Below are 17,638 nucleotides of genomic sequence, written 5' to 3'. Positions count from 1 at the left end.
TTCGATGTATGTATCGATATTTATATTCATACATTTATTTAATTTTTTTAATGGAGGCAAATAAAATTTGAAAGAGAGAAGCAAAAAAAAAAGAGAATGACACTTTAATTAATGTTTTCAGTTTGCATTATGTGACCAAGGACGGCCTGATGGGCGTATACGTAATTTTATTTCATTTAATGGTTTATGGCAAAAGCATAACTTTTGCGGCAACTTTGGCCAGACACAATAAAAAAGTTTTTTCTCCTTTTCATTGAGTTGTTGTTGCTGTTTTTGTTGTTGCAAAACTAATTGTTAATTGAAACAAAATTCAGTCAAACAACAAGAAAAACAACAAGGGAAACGGCAATTACAGGATGCCTTTCTGTTCAAAAAGGATTCGCCGCCAAACAAATGCCAACAATTAACTGTGGCAACAATAAAACGAGAAACCAAAGGAAACAGAATGAAATGAAGCCCAACTAGAGATGGAGAAGAGAAGAGGCTTTTCGTGCGGCCAGTTGGCGGCGACGGCAACGGCAAGCAAAGGCCGGCCAATAGCATAAATACCCGGGTACTTACCGCTCATCACAATCACGACGAGAAGCAGCAGCCAGGCCACGCAGATGCTGTGCGCCATGTGGAGTGGCATGGCTATGGGAAGACGACGACGACGTCGACGTCAACGACGATGACGACGACGGCGGCAACGGCGACAGGAACAACAACCGGAAATGCAGTAAGCCTGCCCTGCTCTGGACGTGAACGTAGACGTGAAGCAACGTGGAACGTAAGCGATGACAAGGCAACAGCAAAGCGAGGGCGTTGCGCTTTAGCTTTTGTTTTTGGTTTTTGTTATCTCTCTGTCTCTGTCTTTGTGTTTTTTTTTTTGCTCTGCTTCTGTTTTGGTTTCAGTTGCCTCCTTCTTTTTATACTGGCAGCAATAACCAAGTTAGCAGCGTCATCATCAGCATGAACAGGAGCAGCTGCAGCAACGTCATTATCGGGCCTCCCGGCTCTCTATTAACTTGGCCAATTGCCAGATACAGACAAAAGGCTCTGCCTTGGCCTGGGCTTCGCTCTTTTTGGATGGGAGACCGCGCGCTTGCTGTCTGCTTGCCTCTTTTCCCCTTCCGGTTTAAATGCCTTCGTCGACTGCTGCCGCTTCTGTGTTATACTCGACGTTTGTACACGGAATTTTGGTCTGTAAATAAAAGAAAATAAAAATAAAAGAAAATGCATTAAATTCTGTTGCTCTAGCTGGACTGACGCGAAAGTTATTGCAAGTGACAAAGATGGGTAAATGAGAGAGGGCCATGCAGGCAGGCAGGCACTGAGCGAGCAGGGAACACTAAAACTTTGGTAGGTTGGTTATGGTAAAAGCATGAAAACTGCTTTCTCAAAGTCAAATGCAGTCATTGGCTTCATCTACTACCTATATATATATCTATATATACACTATGATGGCCTTTTGCACCCCTGACAAGGCGACCCAACGACAAAATCAAAAACGACAACGGAAATGAGCAAAACGATAATGGAGCACGCTGACTGCATAATAGATACAGTGCTTTAAAAGTCTGTACTATGGGCCCAAAGATGTCGAAAGAGCAAATCAAATTGTTGTCACAAAACAAAAGCTTGTCAGATTATTTGTATAATTTAAATTCATTTTGAGATAATTATCTTGCAAACTTTCCTTTGCATATAAACGTCACAAAATAATGAGAAGCCGGTAATTTGCCAGTGAACTATTAAAGAAAATGTATTTGTTATTTCAACTTCTATCAAATTGCACTTTATTGCTGTTTGGCTTCCAATTCAAACCAGAGTTTAAAATAATATAACTGAGAAACCTGTTTAATGCTATTTAGTTTAAACTTTCAGTTGCCAGTCGACTTAAGAAAGATTAAAAGGTTTCTCAACTAAAATGTTAAAATTTCATCAAATTTCTAATTAGTGCATTAATACATATACATATATTTTTGCCATTTAACCAAAAAGTGTTTGTTCCAGGATTGCAAACAAAATATTGTTGTCTGTATATGTTTATGTTTAAATGAAGCAACTTCATTTAAAAGCATTTAATTTAGTCTAAGGCCTTTGGAACCACTTTTTGTCAACAATTGTACCTTGAAAATATGGACTCAGCTTTATAACTATAATACTTTTAATGACCCTAAACGACTCATTTTGTTAAAGAAGTTCACTGACTTTCTTTTTAATGATTGAACAATTTCATTTACTCACTCACTGACTCACTGAATCATTTGTTCGGCCTGTACTTTCTAAGTTTTCTGATCAGTTCTTGTGAGTATATGGTATAAGGATAGCAACGGCTATAGTTGAAGCTTGGCTTGAATCTACTGAGCCAATGAGTGATTGAGTCAAGAAGGAACTTGTTTGGTGACCACGTTCACTTACTCACTTAAGGTAGTCGTTCAATATTGTTTACTCACTCATATTTCATAAGAGGCATTAGAATGATGTGATTTGTGTTGTGTTTAAGTCCTTTTAAAGCTCGATAAAGTTCTTAATTTTGCTTTTATATTTCATATTCCACAGTAACTAAGCAGTATTAGTTTGAGGTTTTATTTTTCTATTATACATTTTCCACTGGCCACGTGCTAAATCTCTGCCAGCAAATTCTGCAATTCCATTTACCAAATAATTCAATCTATATGTATGAATAGGTCGTCCTTTTTTTTTTTTTTTTTTTTTTTTTTCTCTCTCATTTTTGTTGGTGTTATGTCAGTGTCTCTGGTGTCTGGTGTGAAAGTTTAAACAGTAATTAAGTTAATTGTGTGCCTGGTATGCACCGTTCAGTCCTGCCCCCTGACACCATCAAATTATCCACCACTATAATCATTTACCCCCCAACACAGCAATGATGAAGCAACAAAGGAATGGGGTGCAGGGATAAACTGGGAACTGGTACTGTGGATGATGATCGATTTGGGTGGGCATTAATGTCATAATAATAGCAGCAGGCACATTTATTGCGTATACGCCATGTGCACACGCCGTACGTATGTGTGCAAAAAAAAAAACGAAATTCGATTTTTTCGCATTTATCTAGTAAATTTTTCCGGCACTGACTGCCATTATTTGTTAGGTTCGAAAGAGGGCGGAAGGGTGGTCCATGGTGTGGGGGGGATGGCAGTGAGGGGCAGGACTGGGCATAATTCTAATGCATGGATATTATGTGCCATCATTTACTCATGCAAATTACCGCACCACAGAGCAGGAATATGGCCATATGTATACCAGATATATACGTATATTTATCAACGAGGTATGTTTCAAAAAAATTCGCAGACGTTTCATCCAACAAAAATAAGCAATAGACATATTTTTGTATAGACATAGAAATGGATACACTTCAGAATGTATTCAACCACTGAAATAACCCCTAACCTTAGTGTATTCTATTGAATTCTAATTAAAAATTAAAATTCCCAGACTACTTTTTGATCACACCTCGCATACCTATATACAATACAAGGCTCTAACATTCTGCCTGTACTTATTGTTAGGAAACGGAAACGAGCCAGCAAAGTAAAATGAAAAAAAAAGGCATTTTTATTATTGTTAGCTATTGGTTATATGTACATACATGGCGTTTGTTTGTGTCGGTATGTGTGTGTGTGTGTGTGTGCGTATGTACCCCCCAGACATGCCAGATTTCAGACTTTGGAAAGCAATTTGCCACGCACTGTCAGTGAAGTTGAACGCAGTGGAACATTTCTAATTTTCAGCTACGAAAAATTTATACAATAAAAAACGCTTTAGCTGCCTGAAAAAAGGAGAAAAGAAGCAGCAGTAGCAACAACGCCAGACAGGAGAGTTTACATAAATACACATACAAGCACACACGTACACACCCATACACTCGTAGGCAGATGTTCATGTAAATTGTAACAGACAAAGATTTCCTTTTACTTTCATATTCCCAGTTTGTTTTTTTCACTCTCTCTTACTCTCTCTTTCTCTTCTTTTATTATTTTTCTGCTTTTTTTCTTGTATTACTGCTGCTGACAATGTTTCCTCATTAGAAACCACACTTCTCCCATTTACCAAATGCAAATAATCATAAAAGTAACGAATTTCCTGCATACACACTGCCTACACGAAATTTATATCCAGTCAAGGATCGATTATCATTATAAATATTTAAACTTGGAAAATTATACCAATCTACATTAGATTTGTGAATAAAATTAGACTTTTATTTAGTTTTCCAATTTTAAAGACTAAATTATCAATAGGCCTAGGATACAAAGGAATTCATAATATTTAACTATAGTCTAACATTGGAAAGCTGACTTAATTCTTGGCAATGGAACAAGAGAAAATCGACTATAATTGTTGCCTGTTAACAGTTTGGCTTAAATGAACACTGAAGTGAATGAATGAGCCAAGTTAATCCCAAGGCTTTCCCAACGTATTAGAAGCTCTACTATTCTCCTACTGTTTTTCCTGCTGTTTTCTTTATAACTGGTAATTACTCACAAGCAGGCAAACCGCAAGAAAAACAAACCAAACAACATCACAACAAAAAAAAGGAAAGGAACAAACAAAGCAACAGCAACAACCAAACGAAAACAAAATACAAAAAATGAGTAACAAAATTTATATAACATTATAAAGCAATTTGCAGTAAATCACCAAAAGCGACGCGCGTGTTTATAAATCACAAGTGGGTTGCCCCTCATTCGTCTGGCCGCCTTCATGATGAGATACCCTTGCATATGGGGTATAATACACATTTTGCTAAGGTCACAAGTCGATTTGAAATTGCAAATTGTATTGACTATATCAAGCGATGAGGAAACACTTGACTTTTTCTTGTTTTGTTAGAGTATTCCTACTTCAACATGTGTAAAGTCCTTCTGCTACGTATCCCGCTGCTGGCAAACCAAAAATCGAAATGAATAATTAATATGTCGCGCCTGCTGCAGACGCTGAGGCAGACAAGGCTTCATATTCGCCTTTTGCCACATGCATGAGGCAGGCCAGGACATGCCACAGGGAACGGGGAGAGAATGGGCCTAAAAACAAAAACCAAAGCAATTTACTGGCTGGTCTGCAACCGGGAAAAGCAAAAGCAAATGCCATGGCTTCATATGAGTCCCTGCGGCGACTAAAGATTGAAGAAGTCGACTCGAAATCAGAGACGGAGACAGAGTCGGAGACTGAGACTGACTCGACACAAAAACAGAGAAAGACGAGAAAGTCTCTCTCTCTCTCACACTCTCGACAAACCAACGAGATTGACAAATTTGGCAAAGCAAATGAAATGCTCTCGACTCTGCGGTTGCTGAATTTTTCATTTATGACAATGTTTACGTAATTCGACAGCCAAAACAATTTCCCAAACCCCACAGTAACCCACTGTCCTCGACTACTTTCCACTTTATCCTTCGTCCTTGTTGCTACTATTCGCCTCTCGCTACTCGTTTAGCTGGGCATACGCAAATGGGCGCTCATTTATTGTTTGAGAAATTCCTCTGCAGGAAGTGAGTTTTGCGCTTTGTCAGGCACCAAGCACCAAAGCCACTTTTTGTTGTAATCGAATACATATGTATCTGTGTGAGTGTGTGCTTGTGTGTTGGTGTGCCGGGTGATTGCAATGGCTTTTAAACTGTTTTAAATGGCCAACGATTTGCTTGAATGTTGTGACGTAAAATTGCAATCTATTGCCCATTTGTGTATATGTACATAAGCATATATGTTTGTAGGTAAGCCCTTGGGCCAACTAAATCGCCCGGTTAAGTAGCTAAATGGAGCACATAGAAGAAGTCTATTTCAACAATTGTCCTCACTTCTAAACACACTAAACTCTCATAACAAAACAAAAAGCATTTCCAGTTGAAAAGAACGTGGAACTAAATTCAAAAAGTTAATATGGCCAACAGAAATTACAGTTTACTTTTAAACTTTGGACTTCAATCGAGTTAACCGAATAGTATGTACTTGAAGTCGTCTTCAGTTAACATTCATGTTAGGTAGATTGGACTACATCTAGCTGTATGAAAGAAATGCAGAAAGTGATTTAATTATAGGCTGATATTTTGTTTTTCTTGAAATGTACCAAACGTCTGATAAAAAAAATCGACTTCGACATACATGAAGAAATTCAAGCAATGTTTAGGATCTCAGCTTATTGTTCTTTGTCAACTCAATAGTTTAAGAAAACTATCTCTCATATTATGAGCCAATTAAAAAATAAATAATAGCCATTTATCTCTTATTAAAAATCATTAGGTTTTATCTCTCGTAGAACTGAGAGCTATTACTCAGCTACATAGGTCTATCCACAGAGTTTATGTGACTTTTTACACCCACATCAAGGACATGGCAGGACGACTGTTCATCAAAACCAATCTAAATCTAAACAATTTCTCAGTCGACTAACTCGTTTGCCCTCGTCAAACTTTATGATAATGGCGTAAATTAAGCGCAGTTTCTAATTGAAATCGAGCACCAACGACAAGGACAACAACGACAATCACAACAACAACAGCCACAATAATCAGAACAATGATGATCCGCATGACCTTGACATCAAGTCATTAGTCATGACCAGGAAACCAGAATGGGGGACCAGTAGGATGAGAAGCAACACCAAAAGACCAGGCAGATGACAAACAAACAGAAAAATATGAGGAAAATTATTGTTTTCTGCAAGCTAGAGGGGTAAATAAGTGTTGATGGTGTGATGGAAGGGGGGAGGAGGTATGTTGAGCGGGATGCGGTATACTCATAAGAGTGCCTGAGAGAGAGAAAGCCTGGGCGCTTCACGGCATATTAAACAAAATGAATAAATTACAATTGCAAATAGGCAATTTCCTACACTTCCTTCCTTCCTTGACATTTTCACTGTGCAGCAGCAGCAGCAACAGCAAAGCAACAGCAGCTACCGCAAATGGGGCGTGGTCGGTTGGTTGAGTTGTTTTTAGCTGCTGTTGTTGTTGTTGTTGGTCGATTTCTTGTCCCTTTTTTGGCAGCGGTCGGTTTTGGTCTAAATAACGTCTAATTTGCAATTTTGTTTAATTGTTTGTGGCTTTGGATTTTGACATGATTTCCATTGCTTGTTATATTTGTTGCTGTTGTTGTTGTCACCCCGACCATTGCCACACCCCTTTCTTCTATAGCTCGGCCGCATTGTGTTGGCGTGTGGCAGAGACGTAACTTCAGTTCATGTTGTTGTTGTTGCTGCAGTTGATGTTGATGTTGATGTTACTGCTGCTGCTTTTTGTGTTTTGTGTTATTTGCGGTTTTTAGTTTAGGTCAACGTCGATGAGCACGCACACTTTTCCTCCCTTTCCCCCATTTCCACTCTCACTCCTTTGGGCTCTCTCTCTCTCTCTCTCTTACTTAGTTAGTGGTTTCCGCTCGAGTCAACCAAACTGGCCGCATGCCGTGCCTAAATTATAATAAAAGGTTTCCATTGCGGCCAGTTAAATATGCGCGCAACTTTGCTTTTTGCTTTGAGCAATTAAAGGCCAAAAACTGAATACACAAAGGAAATTCAATTCAATTGTTGTTGGTAGCACAAATGAAAAACAAAGGGCAACTAGATACTCAAAAGCTTTAATCGAATAGTTTATACCCTATGTACATAGATAAATGCAAAACGAAACCATTTGGAAAATCTATTCCTTCAGGCAAAATGATGCCAAGCAAATTGCTTTGATGGGTGTCGAAAAGCTGAGGAAATCAATTGAGGAATATATGAAACAGAGCGAGAGAGAGGCAGAGAAGCAAAAATGTTTAATAAAAAGGAACATGCAAAAATAAAGTGAAATGAAACATGAAGTTTCAGAAAAATCAAATCGATTTCTTCATCTTTTGCAAAAATATACATAACATTTTTAGAACGCTATGTTCGCATTTATTATTCTATCACATACATATTTGTTTTATGACACTTCTTCCTTCAGTCCTTTTAGGTCTACAAATACAAAGCGACAAAAACAATACGAGTATTCCATTTTTATATTAGAAACATTTTATGATAGATTAATTAGGAAGCCAAAGCATGACGTAAAGTTGATCAATGAGTTCTTCTTATTTCATAAGCGTAATGTAAAGCTAAAGTTCCTATATCTTATGTGTACAGCCCACGATACTCTATTTGTTAGGGTATTAAAGAAAGCAGGCAGGACTTTCGAAAAATGAGAATACTCAAGATAAACGAATAAATCCCAATTTGAATGCGTTTCAACATGAACGTTTTAAATATAGAATTCGTTCGTTTCCTCCTTCATTTCGATTTCTATTTCTGGGAATGGCAAAACTTGTACTTAAACATGGCAAATCAATTTGTGGAATTTTAATTAAAACGACGTGATGCACAGAACGTTAAATGGGGAAAAGAATCTTAATTAAAATAAACCATTTTTAGTCGGTTTTAATTCGCGGCAAATTGAATTTTATGATATGTATCTCGCCTTGTCCGCAGTCTACAGAATAAAAACTGACATTTTCCAGCTATTCTGTGGAAAACCATCAACTGAACTTTCCTTTCCACTCCCCCACAAACACACACACTCACAACACACACAAAAAAAAAAAAAAAAAAAAGTAAAAGAAGGTGACGCTAAACAGTATGCTATGACTTTTGGCCAACCATTCGAGCAGAACTCGAATAGCATTTACTCCAATTTCCACCATGTCTGTGTGGCTCTTTCTTCCAGCCCTTCCTCGTCTCTTTTGTCGCTAACATATTAGCAGTGGCAATGTGCCTTGCACTTACATTTCGTCTATGTACTTTTCAAAATTGGCTTTCACACGCCATTTGCATTTAATTGCCCAGCTGGGTGAAGCTGGAGATGCAGCAGAAGAAGCTGAAACAGAAGTAGAAGCAACCGCCTGAAGCGCCTGAATGGACTTCATTGTCATGGCTGAGCGCATTTTGGCCTGCCGTGTTGGCCTTGTTAACAAGCGCATTTGCCTAAAACTGCGTACACAGTGTGGATAAGTAAGAGGAGGCGGAGGAGGCAAGAGAAAGCAGCAAATTGGGGGAAGCTTCATTTGCCAAATCAAATATTATTGTTAATGTCGAGTATTTTAAGAGTTTCGCAAACCATTTCGAACATGCCATTATCGCCAGGGCCGATAAACGCCAATTTAAGTTTGACTTTAATTCCAGTTGGACAGCCACATCATCTTCATCGCCATCATTATCATCATCATCATCTTTGTATAGTCATCCTTAACTTGGCTATGTTTGTAGTATGTATTTGCTGTCAATAACAACAAATGCGACACAGAAAATATTGTAAGTGTGCATTGAATGCCATCTAAATGTCTATATGCGATACATTTGATATGTATGTATGTATTTTGTAGATTGAATTGGAAGCTGCTGCCAGCCAGCCAGACCGCCTGCCCGTTCGCCCACTACTCTGCCTACACTTCAATTGAAAATTGTCTGCGTGGCAAAAAGAAATGTGAAATGCTTCACCAGAGAGAATCAGAGAATCGAGTTGGCGTCTGTACCAGTGATTGTGTGTTGGATTGCTGACTGCCTCAGCCTCAGTCTGAGTCTCAGTTCTATACCTCTGTCTACATTCTCCTTCTGCCTCTTGCCGCCTGGCCAAAGACGATGCCGTTGCTATTGATGTTTTGCTGCGCACTCGAGTGTGTTTTCTTTGGTAATGGAATTTATTAATATTTCATTGTGTGGGCTCGTAAAAATCAGAGAGTGAGTAAGAGAGAAACTGAGGAGAAACCCTTGCGTGCGTGGATGGGTAGTCAAGTGAATTTGTGGCTGACTTTAAGGAATGTCAACAATTGCCAGCACTTGGAATGCTTTTACCAATGACACCGGCCATCATTTAGACAAAAAAAAAAAAGTCATATGGCCATGACTCGGAGCTAAGTACTTTTTGAAATCTTTTGCTAAATGTGTGACAACAGACAATTTTCAAAGTGGATTTATGGTTTTTGGTATAATCAAAAGGAAAAAAAAAAACAGAAATGTTGAATTGACCTTGTTACTAATGCGCAACATAATCATTTAATGAAAAGAAATCGTCTAAATTGTCTGGAGTTAGGTTGAGAATAGAGCAAGAGAAAAAGTTTCTTTGATAGACATTCCAAATCTTTTTTTAGTAATTCCCTTGCCAAATGTATTTCAGTCACTAGCTGAGCTTTAAGACGTGTGATACCTCATAAGATTTTATAGCAAACTAATTTCAATATTTAATGGCATAATTATGTACACATGTTCCATTCAATTTGTCATTGGCCCAATGCAATTTCTCATGCTCGAATTCGATTTTCACGCCCGATTTGCTTAATTGCGATATGGTGAAAGGCATTAACAAACATTTGTGCCCTCCCGCCCCCAAAATGGCTGGCCATGCAAGAAATTCAGCACAATACAAACGATGCAACGTACACAACCACACACACACACACACACAACAATAACAAACAAAAAACCCACTTGCAATAATCTTCAATATCGAAGCTGCTACTAAGCTCTCTACTCTGCACTCTCCACTCTCAGCCCAATCTATGGTAGACCAAACCAAGCCAAACCACATCCAGATGCATATCCTCATCTACTCAGCCCACTCCAATTTGAAATCCAAGTCAGTCGCATGCATCCATAATTCATATGAAAGAGCAAAACTTTTTCAACTGCAGACGAAGAATTCTTGTTGACCAACAAAGCGCATAATGCAACATGCCGAGTGCAAAAGAAAAACATGGGTTACGGGGAAATGGTGGCTAAAAGGAGCCAGAAGAGGCGGGAGAGCGCCATAATCATTTCAAATTCCACAACAAACAGCAAAAATCAAATTTCAAGAACTCGTAAGAAATCTCGCATTGCACTAACTCTTTCCCATACTGCTCTCCAACAACACGTCTACACCCGTCTTATCAAGCCTTTTCTCTCTCTCTCTCTCTCCCATCTCCTCTCATCTCTTGTTGCCGTAAACTTTTTTAGCCATGGCCAACAGAACGGAATACGAATTTTTGGTGCAACGCACAAAAAAATGATATGAAAGCTGAAGGCGATGCCAGGCTAAGAGATCTACGGGTGTGTGAGTGTGTATGTGTGTGAGAGGGAGAAAAAAAAACTCTTGTGATTTCAGCAATCAGAGCATGGGCGTGGCATTCCCCACACCCCTTTTTTTTAGCTCGAACAATATGAAAATAATAAAAACAGTTACATAAATCAAAAATGATAAAGAAAAACAGTGCATAAAAGTTGAAGAAAATGCAAGAAGCGAGAATAGTCACTCCCTTTCCGTTGTTGCCTCCTCCTCTTTCCCTACGCACACTTTTCATTCATTTTTTGCAGATTTTCTTGTTGCTCGTCTTTATCTTTTCTTTTTTTTTCTTCCTCGCAATTGCAATGCAAAACATGAAATACAAAATCGAAAGTTGAACTCCAACTAAAACGGAAATCGAGTCGAACAACACAGGAAGAAGGTTGTCTATTGTCCTTCCCTTCCTCTTCCACAACCTCGCTCTCTCTTTCTCTATCGCTACTTCTTTTGCTTCTTTACCCACGTCTATTGAAAGGTGAAAAATACGTGTAAATTTTTTCCCTATTTACTCACTCATCCCGCTCATCCTATTTCCATTTACTTCACATACTCTGAATTATTGTTCTCCTATACCCTACAGAAGGAATGGCCTTAAATGGAGGTGAAAAGATCATGCAAACATTTTCGGAAAGTTTGCAAAGAAGATAACTGAACTTAAAAAAAATAGCATTAGGTTTGAAGTACGATTTGATTTGAACTTGGGGTAAGTCAATGAAAATAATTGAGCAATCATTTTTCCCTTTTGTGGCACAGAATACATATGTCTTTGTTAAATATGAATCACTTCTTTATTTTAGTTACACTCACTGCTTCTTTTTTTAAACAGAGCTTGAAATTAAAGGAAAACAATAAACAATCCTTTTCTACAGATCCAAATATATGTATATATGTATATGTATATGTATATACATGGGTTTATATATAGAGCACTTTGCCACTCTGCCTTCATTTCACTGGCATGTTTATTTTTTGATGACTCGTTTCTGTTGGATAGGCGTTTGGGCGTGGCCATTGCATTAGCATATTGCCCATAGTCTGACCACGCCCATATCGCACGCCCAGCCATCCGTCTGCCCTTTTGGCAATGCACATTTTCATCCTTTTGCCGACAAGCAATCAGCTGTCGATCTATTACAAACTGTAAGCGGTCTTAGCTTATTTATTTTACGCTACAGTGCAACAAGGATTTCCCTTCCCTTTTGACGCCTCACTCCCTCTCTCTCTCTCTCTCTCTCTCTATGTTTGTTCCCCTAGTCATAGCTCAGTTCGCTTTGAAACAGATAGTGATTTGTTGTTGTGCCAGCAGACTGCGCATACAAAATTACTGACAACGCTGTCGACGTCTCCAGTGCTCGTAGTGGCAGTTAATGTGAAAAATGTGTTGAAAATGCCATTCATGCATAGATTTACCCGAAGACACTGGAATCAGCATTGGAGCGAAAGGAGAGTAAGGATGGATTGGACTGGATTGGTTTGGGTTGGGTTGGGTTGGAAGATTTGTACGCATACGGAGACGAAGTTGGATTCGGATACGGATTCGCAGTCAACTCTCTTATAGATACTTACATATATTGACTTAGTGTTGCCCTTTAACCGAAGATACGGTGGGTCGTATGGTGTCTAAGTGCGGATTGGTGATGGGCGAGGAAGGGGGGATGTGGATCTGTTGACTGGCAAAACAAATCAAGACTGACTGGGCTGGGTGACTTTAAGCCGACATAAAGCTTCTCTGAAATGCAATTAACCCAACGCCTTACTGGCTCACTCTCTCTCTCTCGCTCGTCTTGCTCTTGTCTCCTCTTGCCACAAGCCGCAAAGTCAAGTTCTAGCTTCTCAATCCTACATAGATGAGTGGCTAACCTTCGTCCAAATATTTACCCAGACTCGCCGAGCAATCAGCAACAGCAGCATTAAGTGACAGAGACAGAGTGAGAGAGAGAGAGAGAGACAAAGAGACGGACTATAAGGGAAGTTAGTGCAGGCTTTTAATGGGCCACATTAGGCACAAAATACGAGCACATTTGTGGCATCCACAAAAAGGTAAACTGGCCACTGACACCCCGCATACACACCCTCACACACACACACACACACTCATAAATGCGCAATTTATGGACAATAATTGCCAATAAGAGCCACACAGCTGTCGTCGAGACGTTTCCCCACATTAGTTCTTACCACTACTTTCATATAATAAAATCCTGTGGTTCTGTTTATGTGCAAATTCCATTGGCTCGCCACAAGCAACAGAAGAAGAAGAAAAAAGAAAACGCAAAATATTTGCATGGGAGTAAACGATATCTATCTTTAAGATGGGTATGGGTTTGGCATTGCCCTTGCCTTTTTCCTTAAAGCATTTATCTGAGGGTCATAATTTGCATGAAGCTTAGTACACTGAAGGGGAAAACGGGTAAGAACTTAAACAGTCTAGACTTTAGCATAATTTATTGTTGGCTTAATTTGCTAACGTATAAACCAAACCAGTGAATGCAACAATAAAATAGGCTTTTAACTCAAATCCGATAACCAAAGATAAAACAAATAACGGAAAGCGGAACGTTTTGAAAATGGATTTCAAAATTCAACATTAATCCGCAGGAAAGTGCATATGTACATAAGGACATTCCTTATATATTTTCTTACATCTTTATATCCATATATATTCTTATTATAGTAAATTTTTATTATCTGAATATAATTAAAATCAAATTATCTTATATTATAATCTAAATGATATCGAAAAGAGTAATGGCAAACCTTACTGTGAGCAAAATTTCTATTAAAATATTTTAACATAATTGTTTTTATTATTACTATTATTATGCCAATAACAATTAATATACATGAGTGCAAAGTTTTCTTTTAATTAGCTCATATAATTTAGCTATGAACACACACATTTTGATACATTTAATTGCATTCAAGGCCATTAATATGGCTAAATATGCTTCACTTAATTAATGCCACACTTAAATTATCTCTCTTGCATTTCAAATTCAATTAACCTCTTGCGATAGCTGCCACGAATGTTGAAATCAATCAATTTGATAATATTGCCCCCAAATGTTATACAAAAATGCAATACAGAAACTGACTGTGTATATATGTATGTTCAATTATACATACATACATACATTTATAATACATTTGTTTCTGTTTCAGCCAACCGCAAATGCAGCCGCAAAGCCTTTCTTTTGTTGTGCGTGTGTCAGTGTGTGTGTGTGTGTGTGTATGTGTATGTAATGGGCTGCACGCGGCATTTTGGTGCCGACTTTAATGGCAATTTAAAATGCCGGAAAGCCTCAAATTTCCGTTATTCATATAACGTAAAATAAGGTCTTTGCGCCGACTTTTATATGCCCTGCAACAATTAGATTTATGTTGGTATTCTTATCTCTCATCATAAAGGAAATACTTATTTTCAGAATTCCATAGATAGACGTATCCATCGAAAAGTATGTTAATGCTGATATAGAGAGATACATAATTTGTACCTTTTCATCTGTACACTTTAACGACTTGAGTGTAACCGTTTATGCCAGTTGATGCAGGGTATAATTAAACGCAAATACAAGTCAAAGAACATTTACGCAGAGCAAACTGAATTGCCAAATGCACACACGCTCAGACGGCTTTTGGGCTCCACGTGAGTGCAAACGTGCCGTAAGGAAATTAATTTCCGACAGAAGTCACACAAAACGCCATCGAGGCGGCGAGTCGCGGCAATGATAATTAAGCTCACACACACACACACACAAACACAAAGGAGAAGAAGAGGACACACGACCACAGAAAGGACTCGTTGGCCACACATCGCAATGCTGCTGGTTTCTTGTTTGTCTTCAAGACGCGCCACACACACACACACACACACACAACTCACGGTCGCTGCCATTGAAATGAATGAATGGGAAAAAAAACAGCAGCAGGAGCAGAAGCGAAAGGATGTCAGCCAATGGGAAGTAGGGAATGGGAATGAGAATGAAAGCGACATGCCTGAGGCCCCAGCTGTCAACGCAGTGAGAAGGCGCTGCGATAAATTTCGGTTGGCCAATGCCGGGCGGCGACATAAATCAGGCAAAAGATTTATGGCGATTTGCGGAACTTGGCGGCCATCCCGATAAAGCTACGACTGTGGGTCCGACCGACCCAAGGAATGTCCAACAGGAAAAAAAAACCCAAACCAAAAAGCAGGCTTTATCACAGAGTTCGGGAGTTTGGCTGGCTGTTGCATGCCTTGCCAGTTACTACTAAGTAGTTAGTAGTAGTCGCCCGGAGTTTGTGAGGTGTGAGTTAGGTTAGTCGGTGGTCGGAGTGACAGTGGGGGGTGTGACTGTAACCGGATATTGTCTAGTTACCATGGCATTTCTTTGATATCCAAACATGAGTAAGTAATTTGGGCACATTTTTGTGAATTGATTAAATGGATTAATGAAAGTAACCAGTAGAAGAGAAACCAAAAACCTAGCAAATAACTCTCTCTCTCGCTCTCCCCTCCCCCACTTGCTGCCACCATCTCTATAGGTATCTAATTCTGGCAGTATATTTGAGCATTATCTTCTTTATCTTCGTCTTCGTTTTCACATTTCTTTTATTTTTTGAATGTTAAGACAAGAAGACAAGCAAGATGTTAACAAGGGGTTTCCAGTGGCCTTTTGCCACTTTGTGATTATCATCATGCAGCTAGGAACCATCAGTGAAATTGAAAAGGGTATGTGTTTGAGTCCTAGCTTATTCAGAAAGTCATTCAAACACAAAGAGAGGGAGTGAGAAAGAGAGAGAGAGAGGTAGGGAGAGAAAAAGTGAGATAGTGAGTGCGAGAGAGATAAGAATGTGGATGTGGGTCAGAATTAAAAGGGAACATGGGACAAATTCATTAGGCGCCCCGAAAATCATCCAACAACGTCACAGAATCGTAAAAGAAAAAAAGACGAGAAGAAAAAAAACTGCCTCAAGAATGTCTCAATTTACATTTTAGACCATATTTTCATTAGCACAGATATCGTTGAGCCATGAAGTGTGTCGTTCGCATCGTCAGACTCTTCGTCGTTGCCGTCGTCGTCGGTCATTTCATTTTATTTGGCTGAAAAGCCCTTTTTTCGCTTAAAATAAGAGAAGGAGAAAAAATATTTTTATTCAGCGACCCAATGGCAATGGCAATGGCATTCGCGTGCTGCCGTCGCGACCAATATTAAAAATAAAGTCCATCACTTATATTTGCCTTCTTATTTATGCGACCGCCCGTCGGCGTCGTAGGTTCCCCCATAGTGAGTGGTGGAGAGGCGTTGTTCTTTCGTCTTTCCTTCCTTCCTTCCTCTTCTTCCTTCCTTAGCGCATCCATTGTAATCGCACTTGGTTATTCATGTGGCTGGCAGCTTGCTCTGGCTCATAAAAGTTAAGCGACGGCCAGCGAATCGAGAATGGAGAAACATACACCAGCAAACACGCCCGTACACACAACGACAAGGACACCGAGTCAGTCAGTCAGTCATTCAGTCAGTGAGTCAGTTAGCCAGTCGACCAGTGAAGTCCGCAAAGCAAAGATGAAAGTGAAAGTTAAGAGCCCTTTATAACTTTTTTTTTTTGGTTTTTTGCTTTCTTTCTTTCTTTTTATGACTTATTGCGCTTTCGTAGACGACAGCAACAACAAAAGCCTCTGCGTGAGCTATTATTGCTGTTGTTCGCAATGCCCGCGCATAAATATAAACAATCATAACAGCAGCAGCAACAATAACTTGAAATTTGCAAACGGCGATGCGAAAGCATGAGACTTTTTATGAGCTTCCTTAGTCTCACGCTAGTTCACCACGGGACGTATGAGTAATGTGAGTCTTGCATCAAAACAAAACACAACGATATAGAGATGGCCAACACCTGGCATTTATCACAGCAAGTGACAAAAATCAACAATGTCCACTCAAGTGAAGGGATTAAAGACAACAAAAATGCCAAAAATAAATTTACTAACAATTTCACAAACTATTTATGTAAAATTATTTATAAAATTATCTCTTCAAGCAATAGAAATCAAGAGCCAAAGTGGAATTGTTGAAATACATTGCATTTAATACATTGCACTTTATCAGAATTGATGACATCGAAAAATCGATTTCTTCATAGTTTACTGACAGGAACTAAACTTTTCTATCCCTCTTCTTCAAACAGCAACTTTTCACCCTTTTCTCAAACAGATGTCGCACTAATTTTACAATTCACGACCCTTTTCGTGTTCTATAAGCTAAAATTTCACTTTAAAATTTAAAAGTCCATGACCTGTTCGACCTGTTTTGCTTAGTTTTAGCTGAAGAATATGTTAAACTGTAATAAATAAGAAATAAATATGCAAATACACAAAAAAAAAGAAGAAAGAAAGAAAAAGATAGAAAGACATTTGGAGAGTAATTTAAGAATGCTTGAGTAAGTTTTAAAATACATTTAATTAAAGACAATTTTAGACAATTCATTATTATTGACTAATTATCAGTTCTTCATTTAATATATACCAAGAGTGATGATCGAAAGAGTTCTTGGTTTCAAATATTTCTTAAAATTCTTACTTAAGGGTTTAGCCTCCTTCTTGTAGTCAA

The 17,638-nt window shown here is 38.7% G+C and overlaps 1 protein-coding gene across 1 annotated transcript in view; it reads right to left on the bottom strand.

The window, feature by feature from the left end:
- dpr6 (defective proboscis extension response 6) overlaps positions 1–17,638 on the bottom strand; it is a 105,439-nt gene that overhangs the window by 68,402 nt on the left and 19,399 nt on the right. Inside the window, exon 2 of the mRNA XM_068292545.1 lies at positions 562–1,183. Coding sequence (XP_068148646.1) covers positions 562–631 — 70 coding nt within the window. The 5' untranslated portion in view covers positions 632–1,183. The remainder of the gene's footprint in view (positions 1–561; positions 1,184–17,638) is intronic.

This window comes from Drosophila tropicalis, unplaced genomic scaffold, assembly GCF_018151085.1.
Source record: "Drosophila tropicalis isolate 14030-0801.00 unplaced genomic scaffold, ASM1815108v1 contig_694, whole genome shotgun sequence".
In the NCBI taxonomy this organism is placed as follows: domain Eukaryota; kingdom Metazoa; phylum Arthropoda; class Insecta; order Diptera; family Drosophilidae; genus Drosophila; species Drosophila tropicalis.
The sequence above is the reverse complement of the archived record's forward strand: the minus strand, read 5'-3'. Positions and strand labels throughout refer to the sequence as shown.